The 27780-nt window shown below is 37.3% G+C and overlaps 1 protein-coding gene across 1 annotated transcript in view; it reads left to right on the top strand.

Annotated features, from left to right (window-relative positions):
• Positions 1–27780, top strand: part of FIG4 (FIG4 phosphoinositide 5-phosphatase) — a 70310-nt gene that overhangs the window by 2728 nt on the left and 39802 nt on the right. The window contains exons 2-11 of the mRNA XM_080615126.1: positions 9905–10003; positions 11046–11169; positions 13997–14153; positions 15369–15419; positions 17414–17562; positions 20266–20394; positions 21936–22036; positions 22456–22618; positions 23249–23346; positions 25591–25724. Of these exons, the coding sequence (XP_080471252.1) occupies positions 9905–10003; positions 11046–11169; positions 13997–14153; positions 15369–15419; positions 17414–17562; positions 20266–20394; positions 21936–22036; positions 22456–22618; positions 23249–23346; positions 25591–25724 (1205 nt within the window). The remainder of the gene's footprint in view (positions 1–9904; positions 10004–11045; positions 11170–13996; positions 14154–15368; positions 15420–17413; positions 17563–20265; positions 20395–21935; positions 22037–22455; positions 22619–23248; positions 23347–25590; positions 25725–27780) is intronic.

Here is a 27780-nt window from a genome sequence, read left to right as displayed (position 1 = left end):
CTCCTGTTTCAGGTTACTCTTTTGATTTCCCTAAGGCCGTATGCTTGCTAGATACAGTGAAAGCACTTGGAACCTGGCATTTCATCAGATATGGTGTAACTCGAAACTGTATCCTAAGATTCCTTGTGGAGACCTTGAATGGGCAAGGAATGACTTACATTTGTCAGCAGTGGGAGAAACAGTGGAGATTACACTGATTGTACTGCTTATTCCTATTAAAGCAGGAAGAGGTGACATGGATGAGAATGTGTAAATGGTTTATGAAGGGTGTCGTGGTTTAAGCCCCGGCTGTAAATTAGAACCACGCAGTCTACTTCCCCCCCTCCACTCCCCAGAGGGATGGGGAGGAGAATCGAAAGAATGTAACTCCCACGGGTTGAGATAAAAACAGTCCAGTAACTAAGGTATAACACAAACCACTACTGCTGCCACCAATAATAATAATGATAAGAGAAATAACAAGGGAAGAGAATATGATACCGCCCACCGGAAAAGAGCCCGACAGAGAAAAGGGCCGTGCCCTTCTGGGTAGCTCCCAGTTACATCCCCGGGCATGACGTGCTGTGGTATGGAATACCTCTTTGGCTAGTTTGGGTCAGATGTCCTGTCCCTGCTTCCTCCCGGCCCCTCCTCCTCCCTGGCAGAGCATGAGACTCACAAAGTCCTTGGTCAGTCTAAACATCGGTGTTATCAGCTCTGTTCCCAGGCCGAAAGTCAAAAACACAGTGCTGCAACAGCTGCTAAGAAGGATAAAAACTGACTGCTACTGCTGAACCCAGGACAGAGGGGGTCTTGGGTTCATTTTTCTTTTGAGTTATGAATACAGTAGGATTATTTAAGTCAAACAGGAGAAACTCTGGTAGTGTTATTGCAGTCAAACAAGGAAGAGTCTTAGAGGTGAGAACTGAATTCACAATGTTGATTGAAGCAATGGAGAGTAAAATTCTATATTTTCTAGTAATGTTTATAGCAACATAGCTGCTGAGACCTCCTTTTTAAACTAATGCTTTGGGTCAATAAATACCATGGAGCTGTGAATTGTATCTCCTCTTTATCCTGGGAAGTTGAAGGTTTGTTTAGAAGTAGTCAGAAACATGAGCTGAAACAGTTGTGTTCAGATCAATGCCAATTATCTTTCATTTTATACATACATTTACTGCTGAAATGCACGCCAGAGGGCACTAAAGATATTTCAGCAAATGACTAATAAGAAACAAAAGATGTTTTCTTCTCTTCTTTGGGAGAAGGTGGAGTTCTGTGTATCCCCCAAATGAAGCCCACCAGAAAGCTGTAGGTTAGTTCATTGGAAATTATCATTCCCCATAGGAAGTATGACATTAAACAAGTCAATTTGTGCAGTTGCTATAAAGGCATATCACTTGCCTATCTTTCAGGATATTATGAGGTTTAATTAATATTATTTTATTCTAATCATGTTCTTCTACAGTCTCCATCTCCACAGTATCCAAATGACTTATACAAGCTTATTAAGCAATGTTACTAGCATAATTACCTGTAGATTTCTCTGCCTTTTACCCCAGGGAAAACAGTTTGTTTTGTCTTGTTTTGGTTTTTGTTTGTTTGTTTTAAATTAATTTTCCTCTAAAAATAATGCATTGGTTTATATAGATGGTTATCTGATGCACTTAAAAATGCTGAAAGTAGTAAACAATCTACAGGGCAAACATTAGTTATCATAATTTTCTAGCTAGAAGTGGCTGTGAGATTTGGTCTCTCTGGAATGATTTCATCAGCAGAAGACAGCCCCTCTCTGCTGACTGTCCTATTCCCTCTGTAGTGGTGTTCCAGGAATAGTAATGATGTAATGGAGTAGAGGATGGAGTAGGGGCAAAGGAAGGAGTTTTGTGAAAGTTAGGGAAGTACTGCTTCTGTCTTAAATGTCTTAGTGTACTGCCAGATGTATGGCAAAAAAATAGAGAAACTTAATCAGCTAGTATATGTGAGATCTGAGACCATTTATGATTACGACAGATACTTGGTGGTATAGCAGTGATAGGAACAGAAGTTTTGAAGGGTATATGCTATGGAGGCAGGACAAATATAAAGTTCAAAGGTGGTAGCACCGTGCTGCATGTGAAAGATGTGCCTTCAAACATCTACCTAAGTTGTTTCGGTAACTTACATTTTATTTCTTTTGTCCTGGATGTCACTACGTAGTCACTAGATCAACAGGATGAAGAAAAATAGGTATTTTCTATCAGCATTTTTTATTTTCAAAACAAAGTTTGTTATGGTCCTAAAACTAAATATTTCCTTGTTTAGAGTAAGGATTTACTTTGAGTACAAATGTACAGAATAAGGGTAAAGATAAAATGAGTAATAACAATAAAGTTATGAAAGTGGGATCCATCAGTGTTCTTGTAGAAATAAAATGAAATATATTCAATATGCAAATTTGAAGATGTAAGCATACTAAACAGTTGAATGACTAAATATTTTCAAGCTGCTCTAATCAAGGATGGTGCCGAGACTGGAACACGACAAGTGGAATATTTAATCCATTTTGAAGTCCTGTACGAAAGTAATTGAAAATTGAGGTAAATTGCATAAAATACAGTCTAGACTTACAAAGATGCTATCAGATTAACATGGTTGTTTTGCACATCTTCATTTAAAAAGATAGGTGGCCTTATGCATTTAGACCAAATCCTCTATGGAGGTGCAGCGCCGTAAGGAAAATCTCTGGCTTCTCTAATGGAAAAAGGGAGGTTAGCAGAGAATTTAGTGTGGAGTGAATAAGAAATCATCTCATAGGTAGGGTTGGTTTTTTTTTTTTTTTTTTTTTTAAAGTAGTGGGTTTAGTGCCAATATACTTCAGTATTTTTGGTAATGTTACAAACCCAAAATGTGAGTCAGCTCTGCTTTGAGTTTTGAAATATTGTAAATAATTAGGATAATCCGAGCACAAGATAGCAAGAAATTATGATGACCCTCAGGAGTAGGTAAAAGAACACATTTTTATGCCCGTATTAATTTGAGAAATAAGGCTGTAGGATGCAGAGTGGGTAGCAATTTCTACATGCCTAGAGAGTGGTGCTTGGCAGGGTGTATTCTTAAAATTTCTCATCTTGAAAGAGCTTCTTTTGAACAGTTTCAACAGATTACAGGAAGTAGACAGCACACCAACTGAATTTTTACTATTTTTATGTATCTCTTTTTGCCTGACTTACCATCTCTTCCTTTCTTCATGTCATTCTCCCAGATTCTGTGAGATGAACAAAATACTTCCTGAATTACTGAAGGTTCTATAGAAAGAATGAACATAGAGTTCTTGCTGTACCTTGCATCTAGGTGTAATTATTTTTCTCCCCTTCTTTGGTGTAGTAGAGAAAAAAGGCTGAACCTATATCTTTTTTAACCCTATTTAATACCTTGTTTGTGCTTTGAAGATTTCTGATCTACAATCAAGTTCAGTATTTATTAAAACTACCACAAAAAATTTGAGGAAGAGGCTTTTTCTTGCATAACTTTATGCCCGATGTGAAGGAAGGTGGAGGTTTGATGGCAGGTGACAGTTACCATTGCACTTCCCAGTTAAGCATAAAGTAAAGTAGAGAGATGATAATGTGCTGATCCAAAGTCAATGTTTACCTGAAGGTTTTTCACATCTGGCAGCCTAGTGTGTTAACAGAAAGTGTGATTAGCTTGTAAATGCCTTCATGTATTGGGTGCCCAGGTAGTGGAGGGATGCAGGGTGGCCTCTGTGAAGGGAAGCAAGAGAGCAGCTGGGTGAGGGTCTGGCAGCTGTCCAAGGGCAAGCCACCACACTTCCTTAGGGCTTTGTGGTTTTAGACATATCCTTGGGCTCACTGGGTGACTTCTGCAGCATTTTGTTGTAAGTTCTAAGTGTTTTCTCTATGCTATTTTCCGGTTTAAAAATTGTCTATGTTAGTGCATTGCCATGTTTTTGAAATAACTTCTAGTGTATCTGCACTTTTATTTCCTGCTGATTGAGCTGCGTATTGCTTTTTATCTGATGAGTGAAAATGTTTTTTATAGTGCTAACATTTATTAGTGATAATTAGTCTATACAAAGAAGCAAATAATAGTTTTAGACCAGGAGTTCTAAGAAGTAATCTTCTTAAAGAAAAAAAAATAAAATTCTGGGGGCAGAATGTTAGATTTCAGAACTATTATCTTGCCATTATAAACAGCAAGTTGCAATAAGGATTTTTATTTTGTTTAGACTCCTTTTAGAAGGACCAATTTTTATTGGTATGGCTGAATCAAAAGATTGATAAAAGAGGGTGTAATGCCTTTCAATTAGATTGCTTTGGTTAAAACTCAGTCCCAGGTGGAAGGGAAAAATGATTTTTCCTATTTTGTGGTTGCTTAGTGATAATTGTGCAGTAAATTAAGCTTCAGTACAGATCTCATAGCTGTGTGGTGCGCTGCTGCGGTTGGTAAAGTGCACTTACCAAGTTTCAGCAAAGGCCAAGGGCAGACTAAACGTGGAAACAGCATGTTTCATCTCAGGTGATGATTGAAGGGCTTTGGCAGAGTAAGTAATACGAGGAAGCCTGTGCAGTTTCTCCTTGTGTACTATTCTGCAGAGAAAGTACTTTGTTGGTCAAGGTTGTCCATTTATCTAAATGTAGTGGTTTTGCTGTGGAGTGGAATTGCTTGAGACACGTGAAACATGCTTCAATTTATTCAGTTCAGCTTAGTTATAAATGGAATAAGAGAATAAGGGTAGAAACTCCCAGAAAGGTTTCTACAGCTCACCCGTGGTTCTCATTTCTTTAATCATAATGACTTGTATTTATTGAAATAGTTGTAAACAGTACAGTGCATTTGAGCTTTGATTAATTTTGCAATTATATTACAACCTCAGAAATTAATTTATTTGATGTTACATGCTCAGTGTTGTGTTGACTTGGTATTTTTCTTTATTCTTTCCTACTGTTCATGTGATGGAAATTTAATTGTGGTACATGTTGCTGATAATGGTTTTATTTGTGCTCCATATCATCCAGTAAGACAGAATTATTTATTCAATAGATGCATAAATTAGGTAGCAGAAGCAGCTAATGTTGAAATGTCTTGTTTAATTTTTGCATTGTTGGTTTTCATATCATCTTTGTTTTCATTTCAGATCTTAAAAGTTGAATGTGAGCTAGCGTGTCATGCTGTTTTTCAAGTAATTCTGGGGTTGTGGATTGTTAGCCAGTCCTGAAAACTTCCCAAGTAGAAGTCCAATTTTGGGGTCCTAGTTTTGAGGACTAGTCCAAATTCCAAAGTTTTTGCAAATGTTTCCTTCTTTATAACTCCCACAGGAATATCCTCTACCATGCAGTGGGTAAGATTCCTGTTTGCTAAACAGACATTTGCCATTGCCTGGCTTTCTAAGAAGGTAGCCTCTTTAAGTCCACGTATCCTGGGTTTTGATGCTGTTCTTAACTGACCTTCCTAAATACATTGCACAGCCTAGCTTTCTAAGGTAAAGCAACCCTGCTAAATTAGTCTTTAAAGTACTTCAAAGAGACCTTGTTAAGTACCATTCATTATGATGGTTGCTACCATAGTCTGCAGATACAATTACTTCTCATCTAATCTAACTCTGCTGCTGTTCTGAGCAGCAGCACCAGCACGTAAAGCTGGCACTGTAGCTGTGTGTAGCTCACTATAGCAGCTGCTTAAGTGATTAAGTGATGTGTTCCTCATAGCACTTCCTTGTGCTTTATTGGTCTATTGAAATGAAAATGGAGAGGTATCCAGCTGAACTTCTTTAATAGTAACATTTGCAACTCTGTATCCATTTCTTTGTCTCTCTCTTCCTGTGTGTCATGTGCTATGTTCCAATTTTAAATGTGGTCTTTGGTCCAAACTGCTGTTTGGACAAGCATTTTAGAGTTGTACTGTTTTGTTTTTATTCAGGTTGATTTGTTGGTAACCGTAGGCGTCACTTTGTGAAGAAATTGCACTCATTTAATGAGCTGGACATTGGAGATCATAGAATCATAGAATAGTTAGGTTTGGAAAGGACCTTAAGATCATCTAGTTCCAACCCCCTGCCATGGGCAGGGACACCTCACACTAAACCATGCCACCCAAGGCCTCATCCAACCTGGCCTTGAACACCACCAAGGATGGAGCATTCACAACCTCCCTGGGCAACCCATTCCAGTGCCTCACCACCCTCAGTAAAGAATTTCTTCCTTAGATCCAATCTAAACTTCCCCTGTTTAAGTTTGAACCTGTTACCCCTTGTCCTGTCACTACAGTCCCTGATGAATAGTCCATCCCCAGCATCCTTGTAGGCCCCCTTCAGATACTGGAAGGCTGCTATGAGGTCTCCACGTGGCCTTCTCTTCTCCAGGCTGAACAGCCCCAACTTTCTCAGCCTGTCTCCATACAGGAGGTGCTCCAGTCCCCTGATCATCCTCGTGGCCCTCCTCTGGACTTGTTCCAACAGTTCCATGTCCTTCTTATGTTGAGGACACCAGAACTGCACACAATACTCCGAGTGAGGTCTCACGAGAGCAGAGTAGAGGGACAGGATCACCTCCTTCGTCCTGCTGGTCACGCTGCTTTTGATGCAGCCCAGGATACGGTTGGCTTTGTGGGCTGCGAGCGCACACTGAAGCCGGCTCACGTTCATTTTCTCATTGACCAACACCCCCAAGTCCTTCTCTGCAGGGCTGCTCTGAATCTCTTCTCTGCCCAACCTGTAGCTGTGCCTGGGATTGCTCCGACCCAGGTGTAGGACCTTGCACTTGGCATGGTTAAACTTCATAAGGTTGGCATCAGCCCACTCACAAGTGCATCGAGGTTCCTCTGGATAGCATCCCTTCCCTCCAGCGTATCAACCGAACCACACAGCTTGGTGTCATCAGCAAACTTGCTGAAGGTGCACTCAATCCCACTGTCCATGTCACTGACAAAGATGTTGAACAAGACCGGTCCCAACACCGATCCCTGAGGGACACCACTCATTACTGGTCTCCAGCTGGACATCGAGCCATTGACCACAACTCTTTTCGTGTGGCCATCCAGCCAGTTCTGTATCCACTGAGTGGTCCACCCATGAAATTGATGTTTCTCCAATTTAGAGACAAGGATGTCATGTGGGACAGTGTCCAATGCTTTGCACAAGTCCAGGTAGATGACATCAACTGCTGTGCCCCTGTCCATCAGTTTCGTAGCCCCATCATAGAAGGCCACCAAATTGGTCAGGCAGGATTTCCTTTTAGTGAAGTCATGCTGGCTGTCACCAAGCACTTCCTTGTTTTTCATGTGCCTTAGCATGCCTTCCAAGAGAATCTGCTCCAAGATGTTGCCAGGCACAGAGGTGAGACTGACTGGTCTGTAATTCCCCGGGTCATCCATTTTCCCCTTCTTGAAAATGGGGGTTATATTTCCCTTTTTCCAGTTGTCGGGAACTTCACCTGACTGCCATGATTTTTCAAATATGATGGACAGTGGCTTAGCAACTTCATTCACTAGCTCCTTCAGTATTCGCGGATGGATTTCGTCAGGTCACTGAGCTGTGCTGTAGTATTATGTACTACTTGTATGTGGTATTATGGACTATACTACTTGTATGGACTATACTATTATGGACTATACTACTTGTATGTAGTATTATGGACTACTTAAAATTGTTTAGCTCTAATTAACAATTACTCTATTTAACAATTAGCTCTAATTAACAATTACTACAAATAGAGAAGTGGCACTCTTAAAATGCAAACTAACTTATCATCTCTGTTACAAATGAATACGATATTTTCCTCTACACACTCATCTTCTACCATGGTATGGTGGAATGGTCTCAGCAGGTGTCTGTCTTGGTGATTGGGAGTGTCTTGGTGGTGGGTGATACAGAAAAGCTCTATTTTCCACCTCTGTGCCATTCAGTGCCATGCAGTGGGGGCTCCAACCCACTCCATGTTATGATTTCCCTCCTGGGAGGGGCAGGCTTTGGCCCTAAGGGATCTCCTGTGCAGGGTACTCCGAGTGGGCAGGCTGGGGAGCCTGGGCTGCGCACAGCAGCACATTGCTGCTAAAAAAACCAGTAGGAAATGGTTTCCTGTGCCAAAGTGCTGCTTCAAGGCCTTCAATAGGGGAGTGCTGCGATGGCAAGTGGCTCTGAAGGCCTTCTTTACTATTATTTGGGAGTAAACAGCAAAATTTGCCACTCAGTAAGCGCTGTAATGTCAGTGTACAAGGTGAAGCCAGGAGCTGGTGGTGTTTCTTTTATGCTTTTCAAGTATTTTATTTCCTTTCTTAGTTCTTATTGACTAGATATTTTTTGACTTCAAGGAAGCTAAAGAGGGCTTAAAGTACTTCTTTCACCTTAAACATTTGGACAGTTAAATGTTTCTTGACATCTGATTGGTATAACTCACAAAATTCTGAGGTTTGTGTGAATGTTACTGATTTCCTTTCCCACGTCTTAAATCCATGTGACTTTTAAAGTTAAGAGCTGGCTGCATAGATCCACATGAATTTGCCATGCTTTCCTGTTAGGCTGAGCGTTATTAATGAGTTACACCTTGCTGTGTGGTAGCACCACACTAATTAAAGGAACTAGTAAAATGAGAGCTGCTTCTAGCAAGTCAGTTCTGCAACTTGTGCTTACTGTTAATTCCTCTAAATGTAAAAATTCATTTATAGTTTGATTCACTTAAATGAGAAATTGACACTTTATATGTTTATCGGTGGTCTTTCATATTTTAAATGAGAAATAAAGCTAAACTTAAACAAAAAGTAGTGGTTTTAACCAGGATGGCTGGTGAAATTAAACTTGAGTGTTGTGAAAGAACATTGGTGAGAAGTCTGTCATAGCAAATATAAATAAAAAATGAGGAAAACTTGCAGTACTTAAGTACTTAAAATTTTCCTATGTTTAGTATGGACTAATGTTGTGGTTTAAACCCTGTCATCAAGTTAGCCACACAGTCCACTCCCCCCCCGCCCTTTCTTCCCCCCTTCCCCTGCTCCTGGAGGGATGGGGAGGAGAATGGAAAGAATATAACTCCCACAGGCTGAGATAAGAACAGTCCAGTAACTAAGGTACAACACAAACCACTACTGCTGCCACCAATAATAATAATAATGATAAGGGAAATAACAAGGGAAGAGAATACAATATCACCCATAGATACGCAGCCTGACCGGGCAGTGAGCCAGCCCTTCTGGGTAACTCCCAGTTAAATCCTGGGCATGACGTGCTGTGGTATGGAATACCTCTTTGGCTACTTTGGGTCAGATGTCCTGTCCCTGCTTCCTCCCGGCTTCTCCTCCTCCCTGGCAGAGCATGAGACTCACAAAGTCCTTGGTCAGTCTAAACATCAGTGTTATCAGCTCTGTTCCCAGGCCGAAAGGCAAAAACACAGCACTGCACCAGCTACTAAGAAGGATTAAAAATGATTGCTACTGCTGAACCCAGGACAACTAAGAAAGACTAGTTGTCAAAAATAGCAATGGACTATAACATAGAAACAGTAGGTTGAGATCATGAGAAGTTGCAAACTCATGTTCATAGGCTTCAGCTAAATTTTATAAAGCAAATGAGAAGACAGTGATGGCTGGGGTAGGGTGTATTCCAGGTGTATACCAGGACAGTGCCTGGTATAAGTTACATTTTTCCTCTCTCTACACAACTTTTCACCTTTTTTGAATTTTACGGTTTTTTTCTTCCTTGTACAGTGGAGAGATTGAATTCTTAAGTTACAAAGGCTGATTGTATAGAAATATGCCTTCCTAAGGTACTGATGTCTAAACCAGTTTATGAACAGTCCATATGGAATATTATATATTTGATGTTAGTTGAAATGGGTCTAGTCTAGAAACTATATAAATGACACTGTTGATGTCTTATGTTACAATGGGCTTGGGTTGCTTGTATAATATTCTGGCTACTTTTTTTTTAATGTAGCGGTATTTTCTTGTCGGAAGTAATCCTGCAGAAACCAAATACCGTGTTTTGAAAATAGATCGCACTGAACCAAAGGATTTGGTTGTAATTGATGATAAGGTGAGTGCCCCTCTCAATTTATTTTTGTTTCCCCCAGTTATTCCAAATAATACTACCCATATTAAACTGAATTGAAATATTACACATTTAATCTGTTTCAGCAAAGGTATATTACAGAGTCAGTCGCATAGCAATTGAGATTGAAGGAGATCTCTGGAGGTTGTCTAGTTCTGCCCTCATCCTCAGAGCAATGTCAACTAGATTAGGTTGCTCAGGGTCGTGCCCAGTCATGTTTTGAGTATGGCTGGAGACTCTATGTCATCTCTGGGTAACCTGTTCCAGTGTTTGACCATCCTCACAGTAAGAAAGCTTTTTCTTATGCTTGAATGGAATTTCCTGTATTTCAATTTTTGCCCATTGCCTCACATCCTCTGATGGGATACCACTTGAGAAGAGTCTGCCTCAGACTTCTTTACTCCCTTCTACCAGGTATTCATAGACATTGATAAGATCCTCTCTGAGCTTTTTCTTCTGGAGGCTGATCAATCTCAACTCTCTCAGCTTTTCCTCATGTCAGATGCATATTAGCATGAAAATGACAAGTTACAGTAAGGGAGTGCCAAAAGATCTCCAAACAGCTGGTTCACTTGACCAGATTTTCCCAGGTTTTTCGGTTTATTATGTATATGCTCCCAGTGGTTTTCTTATGTTCAGCCTTGCTGTTTTAAGTGCAAAATACGTTTAATTGTGATCTAGCCAAATTTTTAGTGTTTATGATATACCATATCTGAAGCAAAATAAATAGCAGCAGCAAGAGCTTTAATGTACATAATAGGATAAAACTTGATTTCTTTCCAGGAAGTTTATGGTTGAGAATCTTAACACTTAAGATTTAGAAATGTTTGAGTTCACATGTGACCATGATTGTTTCTATTGTAGTGAATGGCGAATTTTGTTCTTGTATTTGTTGGTAGGACTGAAAAAGGAGACAGAGGATGTAGATACTTTGGTTTATTGTATACTAAATAAATTCTACTATTCTTTGACATGAAATACCATTTAACTATCAAAGCAGTAACTTAAGTGACTTTTTAATTTAAAGCATGTGTATACACAACAAGAAGTGAGAGAACTTCTTGGCCGTTTAGACCTGGGAAACAGAACGAAAATTGGACAGAAGGGCTCTTCTGGGTTATCTCGAGCTGTCTCTGCTTTTGGTGTAGTAGGTAAGTGTTTTGTTTGTTTTTTATAAAATCTTTTATTTCTTGACGTGAGGCTTACTGTGTCACACTGTATCTTTCTGTCTCCCTCCCTTTATTTTTACTTTTAAACTGGATTAGGATTGAGAAATTTCTTTCTTAAAGGTAAGTAAGTTTCTGTGTGTTTTGTGAAAACAGATGGCCAGTACAAGGGTGAGAGTTGTACTGTTACTAATCTCTTCTTTGTTGTTAAGGGATGGATCTAGGAAACGGCCAAACTGTAAAAGCTTGGTTGAAGATCTCACCCAACTCAACTCATTGTAAGCTACAAATCATGTGGAACTTTGCCTTCTGAATTCCAGAGCTCATGGAATGCTTTTTAAAAGAAAGCAAAAGTTGACATTCTTTATTAGGTTGTATTTCTTCATCGCACACTATTCAGAACAATGATTTAATTTTCTTTTTGGTTTTTTTTTTTGTTCGTTTTTTTTTTTTTTTTGTTTTGTTTTGTTTTGTTTTTTTTTTTTTATATTGTTTTTTTCAGTGACACATGTAAAGGTTTTTTTATGTGTGTGTGTGTGTATTCAAACAAGTATAGCTGACTGGTATGTCAACTGAATTTTTAAATGCTGATCTGATGTCCGTAATCCTGGAGAATTGCTTTAGGGATTTAACAGCTTCTAATTTCATCTGAAAGTCACTACTCTCCTGCCTTTTGTCAGATGCTGAGGTCAATATATTATGGGTGATGTCTCCAAAGTAAATGTTAATGTGTACTCTGACAGCTCCCAAGAATACTTTGTGCTTTATCTGCATTAGTATATAACGGGATGTCTAAATCCAAAGTTGCAGAGAAGGTGGAGAAAGCAATTGCTTTAAAAGATGCTCCTGAATTTTTCATAACACCCAAAGTGTAGAAAATATTATTAGTATTCTAATCTAAAGTGGCAGATTAAGCAACATTTCTTCTATATTCTTTTTGTCCATGGAGTGTTTTGGATCTTAGCAGTGGATCCTCTTTTCAGAAATTCATGAGATGAGGCTTATATTCCTTATTAATTTAAGAGTATTGGTAATAAGGTAAACATAAAGAAGCCACTGACAATCTTGCAGCATCGGCTTTTTTCGCACAAGCCATCAGTGCTCACTATCTAAATATGTGAAAATATATTTGGTTGGAATGTGGTTGTATTCAATGAAGACTTTCCATCCCAATTGTGTATTTGTTTATATGTACTTTTTGTAACAGAAAAGTTTCTATTCTATAGCTGGGCAAATGCATTGCTTATCAGATATGGTCTACTATTTCTAGATGATTTATTTAGAAGTAACATGCTCTCTTATATGCTTTAGATGTCTTCCATCTTGATCCTGTCTAAGCTGTATAAATATGTAATTTGAGGGAATGTACTGGTTGTTTATTTTCTCCTGGCTCAGGTCTGGTATTTTTTGTAGAATTGGAAAAGGCATCTTTGTTCTGTTCTCCAGTTACTTTGTTAGCCAGAGGCATTGCACTCAGAATGGGGGGCCTGATAGTCTAAGTTCTGGTTCACTGTATAGCGTTTAAAAGTAGAAATTGCTTTTAAATGGAGAGAATCAAGCCAAGGGGAAAGGCTGGGTTGCCTTTCAGACTTTAGTATAACATTTGGTAAAATTCAAAGGATAGAGGCTGTCCATATAAGTGATTTCAGTACCTGGAGGATACAGAAAGAACTTTGCTATTTAACAACTGAAATTCAATAGTCTGACTGCTTCAACTGGAAGATTTGTTTCTCTTGTCAGCGGGATCTCCTGTCCTTGTGCAGGTGAGAGCATTTTTCCGAGGGGGGCTAATAAGGCAGAAGAAAATATCGCAGTTCATTCGATCACGTTGCAGCCTCCAGCAGTGACAGGGAGTAAAATGTGTGCTTTGCTCATCCTTCTTTAATTCATAATAAAACCTAAAGAACTGAATATAAGTGAAAATGTGAATTGTGAGTTGTTTCCCCACACCCCTCACCCCCCCAGTTAATAGATTAAGAAGGACATGGAGCTATGAAGACAGGCTGAGAAAGTTGGGGCTGTTCAGCCTGGAGAAGAGATCTTAAGAGGTGATCTTAAGGTCCTTTAAAACCCAAACCATTGTATGATTCTATGATTTGTTAACAGTGCAGTAGTGAATGAGTTTCAGGCTGTTCGCTAGTAGAAACCCTTCAAAGCAGCTACCTCCAAGAGCTGATTCATGTGATTTATTAGTTATTACAACTTAATACTGCTGTATCACTGTCTGTACTGTATTAGAAACACATTTGGGTTCAGGGATATTTAGGTATTTGTATTTCTAATTTTAATTTATACATTTGTATTGCTTTGGAAAGTTTGTTAACCATGTTTCCTAATTATATGTAGTAGAGACACCCAAAGAAGAAACTTGGTGGAGAAGCACAGCTATGCCCTGTAGTGTTAGGGAATGAGGGTGACGGCTTCTTAAGTCTCTGGTTTTAGGCAGTAAAGCCAGACACTGCCTGTTCTATTTCCTGTAAAAAGCAAATATACATGTGTCTTAAGTAGGCAGCAACTTATTCTGAATTTTTAATGTCTTAACTCTGCTACCTAATATTTAAAATATTTACAGTGGAAGGGGGGAAAATAAGTAAAACCTGTCATTGATTGACACCTACTGGGGGAAACTGTAAAACTCTGTCTATGTGTATCTGTATTTTTGTATGTGTATATATATGCACATTGTACATAACATTATGAACAAACAAAAATTCTATGAAGTCTGGGAACAATTCTGATGCCGTTTTTCTAAATATGTTTGATCAAATCAACACAAACATTCAACTAATACCATTTTAATGCTGTTTTACAGGTTTTGTCAGGTTTTTAGAAGGCTATTACATTGTGTTAATAACAAAAAGAAGAAAAATGGCAGATATTGGAGGTCATGCAATATATAAAATAGAAGATACAAACATGATCTACATTCCAAATGACTCTGTAAGGGTCACTCATCCTGATGAAGCCAGGTAAATAATGGTGGTACTCTGAACATTTTCTAAGCAGTGGTAAACTGCAACTAGAAATTTCAGTCATGGATTTCCTTCTGTTAGTATGTCATTCAAGCCATTTTATCTTAGTTGATAAAGTAACATGGAAGAATGGAGAATCAGTCACAAGTTCCGTGGCCTCTAACCTGCAAAGTAAAACAACTGTTACACTCCCTCAGAGTTTTTTGTCTATGTCTTCATGTGGCCTGTGTGTCAAAGCTACATCCTTGCAAATATGCACCTGGAAGCATCCAATATAAACATTGTTCTTACAAAGGCAAAGTAATACTAATACTGATTTATATTGTTCAGAGTACAGTTCTTCCATTAGTATCTCTAGCATCATGTTAATCTCACCTGAAGAGGGTTTTGGGGTTTTTTTTGACTTTTTTGTGAAAAAAATAAATTTGAGCCTTTGCGAGGAAGCCTTTTAAGAAATGTACAACCACATTCTGGTGGTGTTTTTATCAGGGTGAAGGAGCTTTACTTCTATGAAATACCAAGCACATGGTATCAATAAACTGCTTTCCAGTCAGTACCAAGTGAGTAGTCAAAAAGTGATGGATTGTGATAAACTGATGTCAGGTAATAAAATCAAGGCAATGGGAACTACTCAGAAAGTTTCCACTTTAAGGTCTGACTGATCATAAACCTCAGTCTCCCTCTTAGAATGAAGCGGACTGTATTCTTTAACCTATATGTTTACGGTGTTAGCCATTTTATCATTCATAGAGTGTTACTGAATTTGCAAATTCTTTTCTGAGAATTTGCAAGAGTATGGCATCTTGAAATAGGTATTTCTTTTCCTGTTCATTTATTTGAGAATAACTGTGAAAATCTTTAATTCTTAGATAGTGCTCTTGGGTGTTTGCTTGCATAAGACCTAGATTTGACCCACCTATGTGGAAAACAGAGCTACAACTTTATCTGCAACTGCCTAAATAAGCAGAGTACATACATGAGTAGACACTGCGTTTAAAAAAAAAAAAAAGAAAGCACTATTTGATTTATTTAATCCAGATGCTGACATTCTAGTGGAATTACCTGTCAAAACAGTTACAGTAAGATACGAAGGGAATATACTGCAAGAGTCAATATTTATATGTAGTTTAATTTCTGAGAGTCACTGATTGACTTCTTGGAACTGTCTGATTAAACTAAAAATCTCCCTTTTAATTTGGATTGATTTGCTAGGTATCTGAGAATCTTTCAAAATGTGGACCTTTCTAGCAATTTCTACTTTAGGTAAGTATTAGTTACTACATTCCTTTAAAAAACTGTATACTCACACTTTCTATGAAATTCTGCTTTTGGATTTTGATAACGAAGTTCTTTAGTATTCTGGGGAAGTAAGACACATGATCACTCTGCTTGTCCATTTTCATCTGTGTCTTTTGAACCTGCTTTCTCCTTCAGCAAATTCATTAGAAATACAGTCTACATGAACTATAGAACTGTTAGTAGCATGGTAAAAGGTAGATACTGAAATTACTGTTTCCACTGACTGTTTAGCCTTGCCAGATTATGCAGATTGTCTCTCTTTGTAAAAGTATTATAACTTTAGGGGGTTTGCTTGTCCTGTCATTTTGTCTTTTTTGATCTCATTTTCCAGAAATAAAGCTTTGCCTTGATTCACAAAGATGGAGAATAGGTTCTCATCCAAGATACACCCTGCAGAGGGTGCATCTTTCAAAGGGCCTTTTAGGCATTACTGATTCTCTTGCTTACTTTTTCATAAATACCATACCTAAAAGAAGTTTTTGTGTCCCTACTACTATAACACATGAGACTTTTGGGAGAGCAGAAAAATGGGAGAAATATGGTGATAAACCTGGCAGTACTAGTTAGAAGCCTTTAAGACTTCAAAAGCTAAATGAAAAAAACCCTCTTGTGAGTACCAAAAGGTGTATCATTCTAGAAGATACTTCCTCTTGGAAAATAAAGGCTTCTTGTCACAACTGTATCTGTGAAGACAAACCTACCAAAGTTTCATGTCTGTTGTGGTTTTGCATGAAAAGGCTTTTTCATAGTACAAAACCCGATTTTTTTCTTCTGTGCTTTGTCTCTCAGCCCTAACACTATACAACTTCCTTTTTTAGTATCCTGCTCAGAGATGATGAATGTATATTGTTTCTGTGGTCATGTGTATAAGGGAAAGGACAAGGTTTTATATAACTCCCTGATAAAAACGTTTATCAGCTTAATTTAAATTTTTCTTGGCTGAAATCATACATATTTTTCTGCATGGTTTTCGTATTAATCCTGAACTAATAGTTATAGGTAAACATTTGGTGTAAGGGGAAAATGGAGGAATAGCCTGAGCAAGTATTTTACTGGGATACTGTTTAAAGATTCTGTTATATGCAAACTAAGCATGTAACAAACTGGGTTTGTTTTTCCTGACAGATAAGCATGTCAGGTTGTTCTTATGAAAATGTGGTGAATATATGGGTTAGGCTTTGTTATCGTTAGTGATAAATCTTAATGTCCAATGTTTAAAATTATTTTTTTTAAGTCATTAATAGTAAAAGTAATTACTGATGCTGTATTAGGCTAAAATGGAAATTTGTGTGTATTTCTGATTCAAGTGTTGTGTAAATTTAGTTTCTCCTTAGGGAGATGAATCTTAGTGGCTTATAAAATTTAGCAATTACTGTAGAGTGTTCTCAGTATAAAAGCCATGAGAAGCATAATTTGTTATTGTTATGGAACTAATTAAAAAATCCCAACCTTTTGTTTATTCTGCAGCCACTGTCTTAAGATGCATCTGTGCTGCAACCACAAGTTTGAGGACAGATAGTTTTTGTCTACCAGAGTTTTGGCTGCTTTGACTTCAGGTAGCAGTTAGAGCATAGTACTTACTTAAAACTCAGAAAAGTGAGGTTGTCTATATGGATATTTTCACTGGAATAGCTATTTTTTATCTTCAAGACTCTTGGGACATAGTGAATTATGTTTGATATGCTTTGTTCAAAAGGCATGTTCAATTTTCAGTTATAAGAAGAATATAAATACAGTTTCAACTACTTGTACTGGAAACAGTTTCTATATTGTAAAACTTATTTTGGAAATCAGTAGTATTATTTGCCATTATAGAATCTGTATCTGTGTATCTTGTTCAAAAGTCTTCTTTTAATGGATAAAATAGCAGTGTTAAATATAAATACAGATGGAGAGTAAGGGTTTTCAGGAAAGTCCCGTGCATCTATAGTTATTAATACATGCTAACTTTCTATCAGTTACAGCTATGATCTGTCTCACTCCCTTCAGTATAATCTTACTGTCCTGAGAATGCCACTTGAGACATTAAAAACTGAAACAACTCAGACCCGACAAGAAAGTTTTGATATATTTGAAGATGAAGGACTTTCAACACAGGGTGGAAGTGGTAAGCAAATATGCCTAATTAAACTGATGTTGGTCTAGAGTACATTTAGAGTATGTTCCACTTAAGTTTACTTTTGAGAAACTTCTGGGTCTTTTGTATTGATCACCAGTCTCGTAACAGTTTTGAGTTAATAAAAGATTACATAAAGTCCCAATCACAGACATTTGAATAATGCAATTTCTAGAGGTGATTAATCATTGTTTTGTTAATTTACATTGCAGCTCGGGGAGGTAATTGAACTTGCTGACATTATTCAGCAATTGATTATTCAACTGACTTGTAAGAGTCCCAGTAGGAATAAATTACAAAGCATGGGAAGCAATGACTGATTAATATATATTTTTATTTGTGTTGGAAAATGCTGATGACAGAGGAATTACATGATGTTGTATCAATTTGATGTAGTAAGCAGTATCAGAAGGCCTGAGAAAAACTATTGATTTCAGTTGAAATCACTTTGGATCAACATATTCATAAGAGTGTAAAGATAACCTGTCAGACAGGAAAACAATTTTTCTCTCCCTTTTGCTTTGCACATACAGAAGTTCTCCTGAAATTCTTAATAATGGATTTCATTCTGTTGAGGTTGATGGTTTTAGTTTTATTGCCCTGTGACTAATTATCTGAGTGCTTGTCAAAATTGTGTTTTGGGTTTTTTTAACTATTACTTATGCAACACCATGTTTTCCTTGTTTAATTGTGAAGTATTGGGAAATAACAGTGCTACGCTTGATTCATAATGAATACTTTGCTCTAAAAGTGGTCTCAAACAGCTGTGGAGATTCAGGTAGCCCTTTTAGTAATAGAACACCATGCCTTTTAATTACATCACTTATAAGCGGAAGAATAGGGTAGAGCGAGTCTGCTGATATTTTGCTTAAAACTATGAACTTGATATGGAAGCCAGCTTAGATACAACACCTGGATCTGTGCTTGTTGTATCTTACTCGTTACAGAGGCTCAACAGCCTCTCAGCATTACCACCCTTATTTGTAGTCACCTGCTGTGTAACTTCTGTTGCACACAAAGTATAATACACAGAGAAACATGATACAAAATCCCACTTGTTCTAATGTAACTTTGGTTCTTTGAGATACTGTGAATTTCATGACTTGTCTTCCGCCTTTTTAACCAAAATGAATCTTCCAAGGCATTGAAGAAAGAATTTAGTGGTCCTGCCTTCCGTGCCTGTAAAGGGGACTCTGAAGGTCTGACAAGCACATAGTTAAAACACAGAAATGCTTGAAGCAACCCCAGACCCAAATTTATGCAAGATAAACTTGGACACTGTTTGTCCACCTTTTTTTCACACCCTTTTATCACAACGCCTAAAATAGACCTATGCTGCCTGCAGCTCAGAGAATGATAATAAACATTAGATAAGCAAGTAATTGTTTCTGATGCTGGAACTTCCTATATTAAATACTTTTAACGTTTTTCATACTGTCATTTAAAAGCCTAAAAGTAATGCTGTATGCAGTTAACCCTAAATAATGGAGGGAGCAATAATTCCTCTGCTGTAAAGGCTCTTATCTGCAGGATCCCTCAGGAATCTATACAATGTCATCTCTATGTGACAACTTTGGAGAAAAAGATGCCATAACCTTGGCTCAGCAGTGTGCTGATTTCCAGTAGATATTAGTAACATACCCGTTCATATGACAGAATATGAATGAGAAATAGCCATCTGTCATTCAAGAGCAAATTCTCGCCAAAGCAATGCTGCTAGAAATGAGAAGGAAGACAAACTGCTGACCAGGTGCTTGTGGCCAGGTTCTACTGAGTGTATATACTCCTTCACCAAAATGGTTACATCAGTTTTTCCTGGGCTTGTGGTAAGTTTGATGACTAGGTAGCAATGTTTTGCTCAACAGCTGCATTTTCAGTTTCAGTCTGTTAGGAGAACTCATCTTTTCCCTCAACAGAGGCTGTGCTAATTGACATACTACGATGATATAACTTATCATGCCAGAAATTTAATTTGCTAAAACTACACAAGAAATGTAGGTAATAGAATTCTTGTCCTCTTCCTTTTCTTCAAGACTCATTTAATTCCTTTCACCAGCTTTTAGTGCTAGTTGTCATCTTGGTCTTAAATTTTGAAACAGAAAAATACTTAAGTTCCAGTTGTATCAGAAATTGAATTTTAATTTGCAAGTCTACAATAGCTGCATTTCTTGTGTCAGTGCATATCAGGAAAACCACTTTAAATTATGTGACAAGGGGACTGATGTGCTTTTTGTGAAGGTGGCCAGGGATATACATGATTCCAGAGCCTAATAGATAACTCCAGAACTGACTCAGAACTGAAAAGCTTATAAAGTCCTCCTATGAAAGTGTTTTTGCCTTAACTGGAATTTACAACTTGGCTTATTTCCCTTAGTATCAAATCCTCTGCTGCTACCATGCAGAGATCTCTTTTCAGTACTGTAAATATCAGAAACTTCTGCATGAAGGCACTCACGTACTTCAGTGACTGGCAACCACAGAAAAATTGCAGATCCTCGTAAATGCTGAACTTCATTCAGTATGCGCCTAAAGTTATCTGTGTTTGTCAAACTTCAAAAATGAGAGTAAATGATAAGCTGAATTACAGTCAAAGGAAAATCCAAATGAAGGTCCAATGACCTGGATTTTAAAAGTCCAGTACAGGTAAGCTTGCTTCTTAATTGCTAATGCATTTTCATTGTAACAACTTCCTAGGTGTATTTGGAATTTGCAGTAAGCCATACGAAAAGTATGTGTGGAATGGCAAGCTTCTGGAGGCAGTGAAAAATACTGTTCATCGTGACTGGCTGCTGTATATTATTCACGGATTCTGTGGACAATCAAGCATCCTTTTACTGTTGTAAGGAATGTTTTAAAACTTTTTTAAAAGTTTGAATATGTGAAATACATTAAATGATTTCTTTGTCATGTAAATACTTTTCAGTTTTAGAATTACTGGCTGGCTTTTATTTTCATTACTTTTCTAGGTTTTATGCTAAATAAAAAACACAGTTATGTTGTTATAACAGAATTCTCAGAGAGACACGGTTTGTAACCACAGGGTTTAATAATAAAGAGCTTGGGAGGATTTTAAGGCTCAGGTGTATCTTTTCACATATGTTTGAGGAAGGTGGAAAAAAGCTAAACAGAACTGAACTGCTGACCCAGAAATGTTCTCTCACTAATCTTTAAAACATGTTTTAGTAACTGAGATTTGCAGAAATTCTTGTATTTATTCTGTTTCTGTTGAAGATGATGGTAGAACTTTAGGCCTGCTTTTCGAGTAGAGCTAAGTAAATACTAGGATATCTGAAAATCTTTTTTTCCTTGCTATGTATTATTTAAAATGACTAAATGGGTTTATGTATATTGTAGTATTAGCAGAAAAAGCCCAAATGCATATCAGACTCCAAAAAAATGCCATCTGAACATCTTGGTAAGAATTTAGTATATTACAGACACACTCTAATTTAATCATCAAGAGCATAATGTTTGTTTAAAAGCCTGTCAACAAAGTATCTGGGCAAGCAAATACAATTATGAAGTTAAGGTTAGCGGTGTCTGTAAAATTTGATTTTAGGGGTTTTTTTTATGATTATAAGGCTGCTGGTCATTGACTTAGTCCCCAGACAGAAAACTAGATCCATTTTCTATATATCAGTGTTTCATCTGTGGTCATACTTAATCAATGTAGTAGTAAGGGATCTTACCACGAGCATTATGCCTGCAGCTATTTCATGTGTGGCATTAGTCTTTGCTCTAGGTATTTGATGAACAAATGTCTTCTTTCTTCTTTGTTGTGCCTCCCTTGCACTAAGTAAGCAGTGATAGTCATGCTAGACTTCTCATTCTATCTTTTTCGTTTGTTTTTAATTAAAAAAAAAAAAAAAAAAAAAGCCTAAAAGGAAACCACCAGTGCATCTGTAGCTGTTTGTCTCTGGTTACCAGTTGTTACTTAAGTAGTTGCAATTTTATCTGCTTTTCCAGACAAATAATTAGAGGGTGACTGGTGTACCTGATCTGAAAATAGAAGCTCCCAGACTTCAATCCCAGTATTCACTAAAGCAGTATTGGTGGTCCATCTTGAATCTTGGGCCTATTTTACTTCTGTTGCCACTTTGTAAAATAGAAGTACTTCTCTTCTGTATGATGTGAGAAGTGGTTGATGTAATGTAGATTCTGTTTTCAGAGTTCTTAAAAACCATTGTTGAAAAAGCCAATGCTTTCTCCCAGCTGCAAAAGAAGTTTGGAAGTGGTACTCATCACTGTTAAGGACATGTCAGGAAATCATATGTTTCAGTTTTGTACACTTTTTTTAGAATTTGTGCTTAAATAAGTGAATGAAAAATTGCATGTGAAATGTAAACCTTAACTTCTCTCTCAAGAACTGTTAATTTATGGTCGCCCTATATACGTCACTCTGATAGCTAGAAGATCAAGCAAATTTGCTGGAACACGTTTTCTGAAACGAGGAGCAAACTGTGAGGTAAATTAAATCTGATTTTAGGGGTTCCCTCGTACCCTCCCCAACTATATGAAAGCTTGAGCTTGACTGACTGGAGAATTGAAATGTTTTAGAGGGTTGTTACAGTTTTGGCTGCAAATTATGCTATTAGATAATGTTATCATATTCTTAATTGAGATAATAAAGCTGTTCTTAAAATAGTAAGTCTTAACCGGCAATGATTTTTTTACACTTACAGTTAATGTTATTTCCAAAATAGAGGGGGAAAAAAATCTGATAATATGCATTTAGGGACAAATGGGAATTTAACCTTCAGTGGTGTTCTCACTATTGTGATATGGTGTCTTACAGTTTAATTGTATGTAATGATCAGTTCTCTATAATGCATGCAGCCCTGAAGTGTCGTGTCTATACCATACGTGTATTTCTGTTTGTCTTAGGGAGATGTTGCTAATGAAGTAGAAACTGAACAAATACTTTATGATGCTTCAGTTATGTCATTTTCTGCGGGAAGTTATTCATCCTATGTTCAGGTTCGAGGATCTGTCCCTCTGTACTGGTCACAAGATATTTCAACTATGATGCCTAAGCCACCCATAACATGTATGTGCAAATTCTTTGTGGTAGCTTATAGTTAGCGCTGTCTCCTACAGGAATTCAGGAGACAGTAAATGAAAACTAAAAATTAATGAATTGTCTATACATTTGTTCTTTGAGAAGCCATAAGTTAAGGTAGATCAAAGTTCTTTATAATAAACATCATGGCATACAGCTTTTTTTTATGGTTGAATGTTCGTATTTGGTGAAACTGAATAGAAAATCTCCGTCTTAGACTTCACATTCAGAAATGGAATACAAAAACTTCTGTTTTGAAGATGTCAGCTTTCTTTATGTGTATTTTGTACACAAAATCAGTTACATGTACCTTTGTATTGTGAATAAAATTTTGAGCCTATTGAAAATCGTGAAAAAAGTCTGGTCTAACTTTAGTGGGGCCAGAATAATTGTTGTGTGTAAGCATCTCATTAAAGTTTTGGTGAAGAAGTTACTTCCAATTTGGAAAAGGGAAGGTTTCTTTTAACAGCTTTTGCTGAAAAGAGGGGGCAGTATGTAATTGTATCATTACTATCAAAGAGTTAGCATGTGTTTTGTGAAGAGTACTTTTAGGGGAAAGTTATTTAAGTGACTCTGCAGCTTACTTAATATTGTCCTGAATTTATGTATTTATTACAGTGGACCAAGGAGATCCTTTTGCACATGTTGCTGCTCTTCACTTTGACCAAATGCTTCAGAGATTTGGTTCTCCCATTATTATTTTGAATCTTGTGAAGGTACAAAAATTTTAGTATGTTCTATATGTTTTCTAATTTTAATATTATACTTCTGTAGAGTCTCTGTGTAATTTTTCATTATGTTCTAAACTAATATTAGCTCATAAATGCATTATTTTCTTCAGAAATTTCATCCTATGCAGTACAGTACCTAACTCTGCTTCCACTACGACTCTTCAAAAACGAAGTTTACCATGTTTGTAGCCCTCTTACAGTAACCTTTTGCTGTTGCTTTCAGGTTTTTTCTATTACCTTTTAGATGTAAGTCCAAATAAATTTACCAATAAATTTAATTGAGCACTAAAACCACTAAAATAGTATGGTTTCATGCAAAGTGAGGTTTGTGGGCTTCTTGACACTGATGACTAAGTTATTTGAAATATTATGATAAAGACTTACCTTCTTTATTTTGCTATGCCTGGTAGAGTTATGGAAGTATAAGCAGGATAGAAAACTGAAGCTTTTGATGTTAGCTGGTGGGCAGTGCCATTGTCAGCCTGGCTGGACTAATGGGAGAAGCTTCACTGATTGCTGCAGTAATTCAATTCACTCCTGTGTAATAGGTTGAGGTACAAAGCCTGGATTCTGGGTGGCACTGTAATTTTGGTTATTACATCTTGTGTTTGTGTTGTGGTTTTTTTTGTTTCATTTTTTTCTGTTCTGGTCCAGCAATTTTCTGTGGTGGTGGCTGGTTCCACATTTGAATTTAATATATTGATTTGTTTTGCTTGAATCATATCTTACTTCTTTTTTGTCTTTGAAAAATCATTTATCGTGTTGTAGAATTATACTCAGCAGGAAAAAAGGACCTTTTATGTGCATGCAGGACCTATTCCTGGTATTAAAAAATAGGGAAAATTCAAAAGGAATGGTTTTAGAACTCTTCAGTTGTAATAAATGGAACTAGATAATCTATTTTCTATTTCTAGAAGCTTTCCTGTGTAGAAGTGCTTTTAAGACTGTCCAGGAGTCTGTGGAATCAACACAGGATAGCATTTGTTGACAAGAAAATTATTTTATCTCTTGCAGCCATAGATTGCAAAAGTCACTGCTATAGTGAGTCTAGGTTCACATGACCTTGACATGTGAATTATTATATGCTTTTATTCACAGGGCTTTTGATACAGTGGCTGAAAAATGTCTTTCTTTCCCTCTCTAGATGCTCAATATTAAAATGTTAAAGTTCATGTTCCTTTATTACTGGACTAGATGATCTCCAGAGGTCCCTTCCAATACTAATGATTCTGTGATTAGAATCATAGAATTATAGAATAATTAGGGTTGGAAAGGACATTAAGATCATTTAGTTCCACCCCCCCCGCCATGGGCAGGGACACCTCACACTAAACCATGACATCCAAGGCTCTGTCCAACCTGGCCTTGAACACCACCAGGGATGGAGCATTCACAACTTCCCTGGGCAACTCATTCCAGTGCCTCACCACCCTTACAGTAAAGAACTTCCTCCTTATATCCAATCTAAACTTCTCCTGTTTAAGTTTTAATCTGTTACCCCTTGTCCTATCACTACAGTCTCTAATGAAGCGTCCCTCCCCAGCATCCTTGTAGGATATAAATCTGTCTTCCTATATCTGTCTGTGCTGGAAATTTGTTAATTAGTAATGAATGCATTAGGTTATATATTTAAAGCAGTTTCTATAATGTAGGTTCAGTACAGGTTTTAGTATGGATGAAGTTGAAAGGAAAGCCATGCTAATATATGGAGTACCAACACATATATGGTATTTTCAGAGAATGGCAATAAAACTGAATTTTTATTTATTTATTTATTTTAAATTATTACAAAGCTGAGAGATGGTAGTTGTTGTTCCCCATCTCCTATCAGTAGTGGAGAAGAGTTTTCCTACTTTCTCTTGTACCCCAGAATTAAATGGGACATTTTCCTTTTCACTGTTTTCCTTCTCTCTTGTCTTTGTCCATTTCTTTTTCTATTACCACTTCTGTTTCTGTGTGCCCTTCTTTGCTGTTACAGGGTTCCATTTTTCAGCCAATGGTTGTGCACAGTTGAAAAAAGTGACTTTTACTACTAATGCAGATCGATTGTTAAAACCCCAGAATGTTTAGATTTTTCTCTCTTAATGACTTAATTGTAATATTTATGAAGAACTGCCTACTGTTACAGCTTCTACTTTAAATTTCTGCTATATATACATATATGTATATGGGTTACATACATTTGTTGGTGAAAATTGTAATGTTAACTTCCTTTTCTTTTTGCTAAAGGAACGTGAAAAAAGAAAGCACGAAAGGATTCTCAGTGAAGAGCTTGTTGCTGCCGTGACATATCTCAACCAGTTTTTGCCCCCAGAGCATGCAATTATATATATACCCTGGGATATGGCCAAATACACGAAAAGGTAGAAAAGATCCTTCTTTGTACTAGTGCTTTAGCCACAGTGAAAATAACTGTATGCTACTGAGTGTGTTGTTTTTCAATTGAACGTCTTGACAGTGAATGATGGGAGAATTTTATAAAGACCTATGGGCAGAATAAACCCTCAGCTTTTTTGGAGGATTTTTAATGTTTTCTGCGTTTTCTTACGAAAGTGGAGCAAGGCCTGAAAACGTTTAAATTTCTGCAAAGGAAAATTTTAGAAAAAAGCTATTAGAAAGACGTCAACATTCACTTTTTATTTTGAATTAGTCAAAACACTGCATTTGTCAGATACTCCTTCTCAGTCACTGAATTTATTGAGTTTCAAAATTTTGAAAAACAAGGGGTTTCGTATCAGTCACTCTTTTCAGTTTCCCTTACCAAAAGGAAATGAGGGCATTAATATAAATTTTTTAAAACATTCATATTGTTAGAAGCATGTATTTTAGAAAGGCAAAATATATTCTGTAACTTTATTCTACACTTTTGGACAATAGAATGCTGTACTAGAATTATGTGAAAAGGGTGAATGTTTTCCTAAATATAGAACTATTTACAAGGTACAAACATTTTAAATCTACAGGTATAGATTGCTATTCTGAAGTAACACACAATTTGGTTGTAAAGTTCTCTGATCTGCATATGTCTACTGTATCTTATCAATACCAGAAACTGTAGAAGGATGATAAGAATTTGTGGGTCAACTTTCAGATATCTGTTACTATCTCAGTCTGAATAAAACAATGGGAAAATTGGTATGGTTCAAGGGGCAGGAATAAAATTAATGTGTTTTCAATTAAAATTTTATGGAAAAGCTTTGCAAAAAATCCTTATTCGCGATGTGAAATTACAAGTTCGTTGATATGGTTGGTCATGGGGGTGTGAAACTTTAAAGTTTGACTTAAAGAGTAGTGCTTTCACACTACTTTGTTGTTCTAAAATGGCATTGTGTACTGTTGGATGCACATGCAATTGTTTGTGTTACCATTAAATAGCAAATCTCAAAATAAGTCTAGATTTCCTTTCAGAAGATATGCTAGTTCCAAGTTCTTGATTTTCCTCTTGAGTGATGCTGATGAAGCTTGTCCTACCTGAGAAATGATACTAGGTGATCAAAGGATTCCCCTTCTATCTTTAAGTTTGATGTATGTTTATCCACCCTACTACAGACATAAATATGCCTGAGGTCTTTGAACCAAGATTATTTATGCAAGCAGAAGATATTTAGGAATGGAAGATAATGTATATGTCTGCCTAAGGAGCTGTCAGTTTCAGGAATACTGAGAACATGTTTGCTTTAACATGTAGTTTTGAAGTAGGTCTGCTGGAAAGCAGTAGTAGTTTTATTACTTGAAGTGTAAACACTAATAAAAACTGAGTAAACTTTATTTGAAAATAAAATTGAGTAAGCAGAAGTTGAAGTCCCCCACAGTAAATGGATGGACGCCCTGATCTAAGCAGGAGGTGCAGGAAATTGTGAAGGCCACACACAGACAAATGTTACTGTGCAAAACAACACGTTGCAAACAAAATGAGGGAGTATGATTTTAGCATAATCATATATCCTTTTCTGCCTCATTCTTATTTTCGTAGAATCATAGAATAGTTAGGGTTGGAAAGGACCTTAAGATCATCTAGTTCCAACCCCCTGCCATGGGCAGGGACACCTCACACTAAACCAGGTCACCCAAGGCCTCATCCAACCTGGCCTTGAACACTGCCAAGGATGGAGCATTCACAACTTCCCTGGGCAACCCATTCCAGTGCCTCACCACCATAACAGTAAAGAATTTCTTCCTTATATCCAATCTAAACTTCCCCTGTTTAAGTTTTCACCCGTTACCCCTTGTCCTGTCACTACAATCCCTGATGAATAGTCCATCCCCAGCATCCCTGTAGGCCCCCTTCAGATACTGGAAGGCTGCTATGAGGTCTCCACGCAGCCTTCTCTTCTCCAGGCTGAACAGCCCCAACTTGCTCAGCCTCTCTTCATACGGGAGGTGCTCCACTCCCCTGATCATCTTCGTGACCCTCCTCTG

Source organism: Psittacula echo, assembly GCF_963264785.1.
Source record: "Psittacula echo genome assembly, chromosome: 4".
NCBI lineage: Eukaryota > Metazoa > Chordata > Aves > Psittaciformes > Psittacidae > Psittacula > Psittacula echo.
Note: the sequence above shows the minus strand (reverse complement) of the source record. Positions and strands in the feature narration are given on the sequence as shown.